The sequence below is a fragment of the Eulemur rufifrons genome, chromosome 7, assembly GCF_041146395.1.
Source record: "Eulemur rufifrons isolate Redbay chromosome 7, OSU_ERuf_1, whole genome shotgun sequence".
Lineage (NCBI taxonomy): Eukaryota > Metazoa > Chordata > Mammalia > Primates > Lemuridae > Eulemur > Eulemur rufifrons.
Genome location: NC_090989.1, coordinates 251,993,209 through 252,002,077, shown reverse-complemented (window position 1 = coordinate 252,002,077; position 8,869 = coordinate 251,993,209). Strand labels below are relative to the sequence as shown.

At 47.1% G+C, this 8,869-nt stretch overlaps 1 protein-coding gene across 3 annotated transcripts; it reads right to left on the bottom strand.

Annotated features, from left to right (window-relative positions):
- Positions 1–4,239: 4,239 nt before the first annotated feature.
- On the bottom strand, positions 4,240–8,459 carry SPATA31G1 (SPATA31 subfamily G member 1). Of its 3 annotated transcripts, none has more exons than XM_069474393.1 (3): positions 8,147–8,459; positions 7,039–7,750; positions 4,240–6,591 (listed from the first exon to the last, which is right to left on the bottom strand). In XM_069474393.1, exons 1-3 carry the CDS (start codon positions 8,375–8,377, stop codon positions 4,307–4,309), a joined length of 3,228 nt encoding a protein of 1,075 aa, XP_069330494.1. In that variant the 5' UTR covers positions 8,378–8,459; the 3' UTR covers positions 4,240–4,306. The 3 variants fall into 3 exon arrangements, with proteins under 3 accessions (XP_069330494.1, XP_069330495.1, XP_069330496.1); XM_069474394.1 differs by having other exon boundaries at positions 8,252–8,459; XM_069474395.1 differs by lacking the exon at positions 8,147–8,459 and adding an exon at positions 8,048–8,059.
- Positions 8,460–8,869: the final 410 nt, after the last annotated feature.

Here is an 8,869-nt window from a genome sequence, read left to right as displayed (position 1 = left end):
AGGTATCAAGAGAAGCATAGATTCATTAAATGTTCCCATATCAAGTGGAAATTCAGAAGTACATTATCTTTGAGACCATAGTAGTGGGGGAGGGAAGGTATCTTCAGTTCCGCCCTTGGCCAGCAGGTGGTGAGTTTTGGACTCAGACCCTATAGACAGGTTTGGGCTAAATAAAGCTTTGGAACAGGATAGCAGTGTTAGTTCAGAGGAAGGAGAGGAACATTATGTACTTTCTGACTGGGTGGTTTTTTCCAACCAAATATACAGACTAGAGGGTATATGGTAGAGTGCGAAGAGCATTGGATTGAGAATTTGGGCTTGACCTCACAGAACCTCACTTCCTTTTTCTTTTTCTTTTCTTTTTTTTTTTTTTTTCCTTTGAGACAGGATCTTGCTCTGTGTCCCAGGCTGGAGTGCAGTGGCACAATCATAGCTCACTGTAACTTCCAACTCCTGAGCTCAAGCAATCCTGCCACCTCTTGAATAGCTAGGACTACAGGTGCTTATTCACCACCATATCCAGCTAATTTTTTTTATTTTTATGTTTTGTATAAATGGGGTCTCCCTGTGTTGTCCAGGGTGGACTCAAAGTCCAAGTCTCAAGTGATCCTCCTGCCTTGGCCTGCCAAAGTGCTGGTGTTACAGGTGTGAACCACCATATGGGGCCACAGTTTTAAAAAATAATATTTCTTTTTTTTTGAGACAAAGTCTCACTTTGTTGCCCAGGCTAGAGTGCCGTGGTGTCAGACAAGCTCACAGCAACCTCAAATTCCTGGGCTCAAGCAATCCTGCCTCAGCCTCCCGAGTAGCTGGGACTACAGGCATGTGCCACCATGCCCAGCTAATTTTTTCTATATATTTTTAGTTGTCCAGATAATTTCTTTCTATTTTTTTAGTAGAGATGGGGTCTCACTCTTGCTCAGGCTGGTCTCAAACTCCTGAGCTCAAACGATCCACTGGCCTTGGCCTCCCAGAGTGCTAGGATTACAGGCGTGAGCCACCGTGCCCGGCCTAAAAAATAATAATATTTCTAATAACCAGAGGTTATCATCTTAATGACTTTAGTGCTTATCTTTCTGGATCTTTTTCTTTTTTTGTTTATTTATTTATTATTATTTTTATTTCAGCATATTACGGGGGTACAAATGTTTAGGTTACATATATTACCTTTGCCCCGCCCGAGTCAGAGCTTCAAGCGTGACCATCCCCCAGACGGTGTGCACTGCATCTGTTAGGTGTGAATATACCTATCCCCTCCTGGCCCTCCCACCTGCCTGACACCCGACGAATGTTACTACTGTATGTGCACATAAGTGTTGATTAATACCAATTTTTGATAGTGAGTACATGTAATGCTTGTTTTTCCATTCTTATGATACTTCACTTAGTAGAATGGGTTCCAGCTCTATCCAGGATAATACAAGAGGTGCTAGATCACCATTGTTTTTTGTGGCTGGGTAGAACTCCATGGTATACATCTACCACATTTTATTAATCCACTCATGTATTGATGGGCACTTGGGTTGTTTCCACATCTTTGCAATTGTGAATTGTGCTGCTATAAACATTCTAGTGGAGATGTCTTTTTCATGGAATGTCTTTTTTTTTACTTTGGGTGGAGGCCCAGTAATGGGATTGCTGAATCAAATGGTAGTTCTACTTGTAGCTCTTTGAGGTATCTCCGTATTACTTTCCATAGAGGTTGTACTAGTTTACAGTCCTATCTGGATGTTTTTCTGTGTATGTGTATAAATATGTGTTTCTATACATGTGATGTTTTTAAAACCAAATGGAGATCATACTGCTTTATAACTTTTTTTTTGGTCAATAATCTTTCCCTTTCAGTAAATTTTCTGGAGGTTAGGAACCAAATAGCCATACCATATTCAGAGTTTCCCAAGTGACCCAAATGTCATTCACAGCTATTTTGATCAAACCAACATTCAATCTCAGATTACAAGTTGCATCTGTTAGGTTCTATTACTCAAACTTTTTTTTAAATAATAGATGGTCTTATGTTGCCCAGGCTGGAGTGTAGTGGCTCTTCACAGACACTATCCCACTACTGATCTGCATGGACGTTTTGACATGCTCTTTTTCCAACCCGGGCTGGTTTACCCCTCAGGCAACCTGGTGGTCCCCTACTCCCAGGAGGTCACCATATTGATGCTGAACTTAGTGCGGACACCCAGTCAGCATAGCCCAGAACTCTTGTACTTAAGCAATCCTCCTGTCTCCTGAGTAGCTGGAACTATAGGCATATACCACTGTGCCTGGCGTTTTACTCAAACTTCTATGACACTTGTTGAACAGATCGGGTCAGTTGACCTTCAGAGAATTGTGGCCATGTAGAGGATGAATTAGAAGGAATAGGACAACCAATGTAGTCAGAAATGATGTTTGGACTAAGACAGGGATGGTGAAGATGGAGAGGGGGGTGAAGATGGATTTGAAATACATTTCATAGGTATCATTGACAAGCCGTGATGATGGATTAGATGTGGGAGGAATCAAGGATGACAGGTTTCTGGCTTAGGTGGATGTGATGTCTTTTGATAGGAATGGGCACATTGGAGGAAAAGGTTAAGGGAAAAATGAGTAGGTTTTTGGACAAGTTGAATATGAGATGATGCATTCTAGTTTTTAAAAATGGTATTGGTAAATTGGACATCATTTGCAGAGAGGGAGTTAGATTCTTACCTTATACCATAAAAATTATATTAGCAATCTAAATATAAATATATAAAGCTTTAAAAGTTCCAGAAGAAAGTGCATAGAGCTATAAACTAAAATGTTGGTAGATTTAACTACATAAAAATTTTGAACTTTGGTACAGTAAAAGTTACCATAAACAAAATTAGACAATATGCTACAGATTGGGAGAAAATATTTGCAACATACCTAGCAGGTTGAGTTAATATCTCTGGTACTCAGGATAATGGGCCTCCAAGATGCCCACATCCTAATCCCTGGAACCTGTGTATATACTATTTTACATGGAAAAGGAGAATTAAGGTTGCATATGAATTAAGTTTGCTAATCAACTGACTTTAAGATAGATAGGGAAAATGTCCTGGATTATCCAGGTGGGCCCAGTGTAATCACAAGGGTCCTTAAAAGTGGAAGAGGGGCAGTGTGCGGTGTCTCAGGCCTGTAATCCCAGCACTTTGGGAGGCTGAGGCAGGTGGATTGCTTGAACTCAGGAATTTGAGAGTAACATAGTAAGATCCCATCTCTACAAAACATAAAAAAAAATTAGCCAGGTGTGGTGGTGCATGCCTGTAGTTCCAGCTACTTGGGAGGCTAAGGCAGGAGGATTGCTTGAGCTCAGTTAGTTTGAGGATACAGTGAGTTATAATTGGGCTACTACACTCCAGCCTTGCTGACAGAGTAAGACCTTGTCTCTAAAAAAGAAAAAAAAAGCAGAAAAGGAAGGCAAAAGAGGTCAGAGTGATGCAATGTGAGAAGACCTTTCACTTACCTTTGCTAGCTTTGAAGATGGAGGAAGGGGGCCAGTAGCCAAGGAATGTGGGCAGCCTTTAGAAACTAGGAAAGGCAAGGAGTGAATCCTACACAGAGCCTAGAGAAAGAAATGCAGCCCTGCCAACCCCTTGGTTTTAGCTCTGTGAGTCTGGTGTCAGACTTCTGACAAAATAAATTTGTGTTTTGTGGTAATTTGTTATAGCAGGAAACTAATACCCAACAAACAGGATAAAGGATATAACAGGCAGATTATAGAGGAAATCCAAATGGTTACTAAACATATGGAAAGGCACCTGTTTTCCTGGCCTTGGGGATGGATGAGCCAACCCACAAAGAGAAAAGAGCAGATGGCTAAGAAGGAATGGTCAGAAAGATAATATGCAGAACTTGTGGGTCAGGTGGGTGAAGAAGGGAACCATACCCAAGGACGAAGAACAGCTGCCTAGACCCAGACTACTTGTGCTCAGGTGAATGGATATATTTTTCTGTTCACATGCTGTGAAGTCTTTCCCTCTCAAGGGCAGTATTGGGCTCTGCTCCCTGTCAGTAGGGATGTGTAGACTCCAGATGTGATTATCTGTGAATATCTATAAAAGAAAACTAAACTTTCAGAATCCTGAGCTCTCTACTTCTAGGACTTCATCCAGAGGGAAACTGCAGCAGAAGGGGAACTGACTTTCCCAGTACCCTAGACTCCAAAGAAGACATGAGTGGAATTTGTCTAGTTCGGCTAGTTTATTAGGGTTTCCTCTGCTTATCTCCCCACCCTCTACCTGGCTTGGCTTCCAGTCTTGGGGTAGTAAGTGCCAGTACTACCAGCCTTCTACTGGCTAGATTTGGTGAGCAGGGGTCCTCGGTTACCCGAAAATTTGGCTAACACTCTTTGGAGACCCCGGGTAAGGTGAGCCTGGGGTGTGGGGGAGGAGAGATACTTCTTTGTGTGGGCCCAAGGACAGTGCTTACAGTGGCGAGGGTTCTGGATGTCACCAGCTCTCAGCTCTTTCCCCAGCTGGTCGTGGGGACCCGAAGCCTTGGGGAGAAGCTGCTGGGGAAGAGCAGTGTGTTGAGAGCTCTGGCCCCTGTGTTGAGACTTGGGGGAAAGTGTGCTTACAGGAGCCTCTACTAGTCTTTGAGCCTGGGCAGGGTGGCTCTTCCCTGTGACTGTGGGTGGCCCCAATCTTGCATTCCCTCCTCCGTGGTCTCCAGTTCTGGATTTTCTTGAGCTCTCGCCCTTTTTGACTGAAGATAGGGCTGAAGCCCTGTCCTGTCTCTTGCCTGAGGCCAGAACCTCAGGGTTTGAGGGCTCTCCAGGGCCTGGATAGATCTCACCAGCCTCCATGTGTACACATGACTCCTGGGATGGGACCGGAGCCACCATCTTTCCCTTCCTCTTCTCTTCTCTCTGAGGCCCTTGTTCTGCTCTGCCAGGCCCTGGTGGCTGAGGCTGGAAAGAGGATTGGGAGTGATGACAGTGGGGGACTTGGATAGACTGAGGTACTTTTTGGGGATGACAGCTTGAAGAGTAGGAGCACAGGTTAGGGAGATAAATCTGTGGGGGGCAGGAAGAGAGTCCCCAGGAGTCTGGAGTTGTGGAGCTCAAGGCAGGGGAGCTACAAAATAGTTGACTTGGGCCAGGGGATCTGGAAGCAGGGCTCTGCTGCAGTGTCTTCAGCCTGAGTTTCAATTCTTTGCTCCAGTGCCAGGCATGCGTCCCAGGGTTAGTGAGCACCTCTGGGACAGCCTCTCTCTGGGAGAGTGGGGCCTCAGCCTTAGCCCCTGGAAACATCTCTCCCTTGGGTAGGCCAGGTTGGGTGGGCACAATTTTCACAGCTTCAGCTAGGGTGGGAAGCCAGGGTATTGGCTGCAGGGGTTCAACTTCTGGAGGGCTGGGGTTTTGGGGGACTTTTTGTTGTGTGCCTCCCCACACAAATTCAAGGTCAATGTGTGGCCCTGGTAGGGGAGCTGAGAGTGAGCTGGGGACTGGGAGCTCAGTGGCCCAGCAGTTCTTTCTCTGCTCCACTGCTTCCTCCCCCTCAGGCTTACAGTTGCGTTGGTCTCGAATAGGCTCACTTATATGGGACTTTGAAACAGAGTTTGGCTGTGGGCTGGGGCCCCAACCTGGGAACACAGGAACACAACAGTTTTCTTTCTGCTCTGCATCCCCGCCAGCAGGCTTATAGTCAGGCAAGACTCCCAGGGGGCTGGCTACATGCAGATCTTGGGGTAAGCTGCAAGCTGGGAGCTTAGAGGCCCAGGAGTTCTCTCTCCTTTTTATGTTCCCACATCTAGCCTTAGAATTAAACAGGACCCCCATGGAGCTAACTCTCTGGGGCTCCAGTATAAGAGCTGGGAGTGGGCTGAGAGTCAGAGATGGGGAATTCCTGGAATGCTCTGTGTCCTTCCTTGTAGTTTCTGGTCTGGTGAGGCCTTCCATGGGATTTATTCTATGCGGTTCTATATGGGGGCCTAGAGCTGTGCTATGGGCAGGGTCTGAGGAGTCAGATGCCCAGAGGTTCTCTCTCTGCCCCATGGTCTCCCATAAAGCTTTGGATTCAGACAGAACTCCCTGGGGGTCCATGACTAACGATTGCAGCAGAGAGGCTGAGGGAAGGCTGGCAGGTAAAACTGAGTCTGCAGAGACCCAAAGATTTTCTCTACTCTGTACACCCTTCCGTGGAGTCCCAGAGCCTGATGGGACACATGCAGGGCTGGTTCCATGGAGCCCTGGATTGGGGTCCAAGGCTGGGGGCTCAAAGGCCTGGCCGTTTGCTGAATTTTCTCTGCATCCCCACTGGGGCTTATATCTGGATGGATCTTCCAGGGGACTCTCTCCCTGGAGTTCTGTGAGGGAGTCTAGGGGAGGGCCAGGGACTGGCATTGAAGACTCAGCAGCCTGAGGGTTCTCTTTGTGTCCCATAGTTCCCCAGAATTTCTTAGGTATAAGAAGACCGCCTTCAGAGCTGATATTTTGGGGTTCTAACAGAGAAGCTGGGGGCTGGCAGGGGGCTGACATTGGAGGCTCAGAAGCTTGGGGGCTCTCTTTGTGTCCCATGGTTTCCCCCTGAGTCTCATAGTCAGGGGGATCTCCCAGGGGGTTAGTTCCTTGAGGCTCTGTCATAGGGACTGGGGGTTGGCAAGGGGACACGTTTGGGGGCACAGATATCTGACAGTTCTCTTTTTGCTCTGTGGTTTCCCAGAGGGCCTTAGATCCAGACATGCCTTCTATAGGGCTGACTCTCTGGAGTTCTGGCAGGGAGGCTGGGGTTAGGCTGGGAGCTGGCATTGCTAGCTCGGAGGTTTGGGGGTCTTCATTTTGTCCCATGGTCTTCCATGGGGCCTCAAACCTAGTCAGGGTTCCCACAAGGCTAGAAGGATACAGCAGAGAAGCAGAGGGTGAATCCAGGTTGTGTAGTTGGAGGCTGGGATCCCATGGCAACCCGCACCAGGCCTCAGATGAGGAGAAAAGCTTAGAGGGTCTGGTTCTTTGGAGTTCAGGCTGTGAGTGCAGGGCTTGATCCTCGGAGACCCAAGCGACCTCTCTCTGCTGTGCAAGCCACTGTGTGGGTGCCTCAGTGCTAGATAGGACTCGCTTGTGATCCATAGGCAAGGGCTTAAGATGGAAGGCTGGTGATGGGACAGAAGAAGATGGAGATGGAAGTAGCTGAGGTCTGAGAGCCATCTCTTCCAGGTCTTCCATAGTATGGGCTTCATGGGTAGGAAACTGGTTTGGGGAGTGATACTGGGGAAGCAACAGGTTGGACCTAGGCAGGAAGGTAAGCTTGTTGAAAAAGACAGAAGGACAAACAGATAATTTCAGGGGAGAGAGGCCACCTGAGCTCAGGAAGATGGCCTCCAAGGACTCACTGTGCAGAAAGGGGAGACCCCAGAAAAGCTGGCTTTTTCTGTGGTGCTGGTGGCTCCCTGATCCTATCTTGCGCCTCACAGGTAGGTTGGTCAGGATCTGGAAGGTGGGAAAGGGTCTGGAAGGGCTTGGGGGGTGCGTGAGTATTTGCTCTGGTATCCCTGTGGCCTTGGGGAGGCCCTCAGAACCATAGGATGGCTTGGGTGAGGCTGCAGTGGCTTGCTGTTCATTGGGAGCTTCTTTGGGAGGAGAACATAGTTTCAGTGGATCCAGAGATGCCTCCTCTTCTTCCTCTTGTTCTTCTGCTTCTTCCTCTTCTTCCTCTTCTTCTTCCTCTTCTTCTACCTCTGATTTCTGCTTCCACAGGTGATCAAGAAAGGCCACACGGTACAGAAGTGATAGGCCCTGGGGAGTATAGAAAGACACTATCAGGCATGAAGCCTTCAGAGACACAAGTTTATTATGAAGCCCAAAGTCTCTGCTCCACATCCAGAGTGAACACTCACTCACCTGGCCCCACATCTGTAGTCAGCAGTCACCCAGCTCCTCATCCAGTATTAAGGTCATTACCTAGTCCTTATTGGAAGATTAGCATTCCTTCACATACCCCTACATTTAGGGTCAGTGATCACTCACCTGGCTTCAAATCTAGTGTCAATGGTCACTTAGCCAGCCTCACATCTAGGGCTGACAGTCCCTCACTTGGGCCCACATCCATACCAATGATCCCTCACCTGACCTCACATGTGGTGTCAACAGTCATTCATCCAGCTGCATATCTATAGTAAAGTGGTCACCCACCTTGCCTTTTGTCATGTCCCCAGAGAACCAAGAATGGAGCTGTCGCAACCTCCCAAGCTGCCACCACCTCCGGATCTGCCAAACCATGAATAAGAATAGTGTCACCAGATTCCCTGGACTCTGGAGGCAGCTGCTGCCACAGTATCTACAGGCCAAGGCATGGGTCAATTGGCTCCAGAGAAGGCCTGTATCTCCTCCAGCCCCGAGCAAGTCCTCCAGCAGCCATTCCATATTCTTCAGTCTAGTGGCAGTTTACCCTGAGGTCATCACTGCATCACAGAACAAAGAACTCCCATCCCCCACATGGGTTCAGAGCTAACAGCCTTCTCCCTGCATGTAGGACCGAAAATCACAGCTCATACTTCATACAGTGAAATCTGGGTGATCCACTTTTGTCTTGATTGCCAAGGTTGGAATTATGCTTTAGGCACTGTGGTTAGGGCATGGATTGTAGCATTGGACTGCCTTATTCAAATCCTAGCTCTGCCACTTCCTACCTGTGAAACCTCAAACTACTTAATCTTTCAGTGCCTCAATTTTCTTATCTATAAAATGGGGTAATATTACCACATAAATTGTTTTGAGGGTTAAATGAATAAACGTATTTGCTTAGAATAATACCTGGTACATAGTGTATGCTATGTTAAAAATTTATTTCTTTTAAAGTTTCTGATACAAACTTCATTCTATGTTTAATAGGTGGGGTCTATCTCCTCTTTTTTA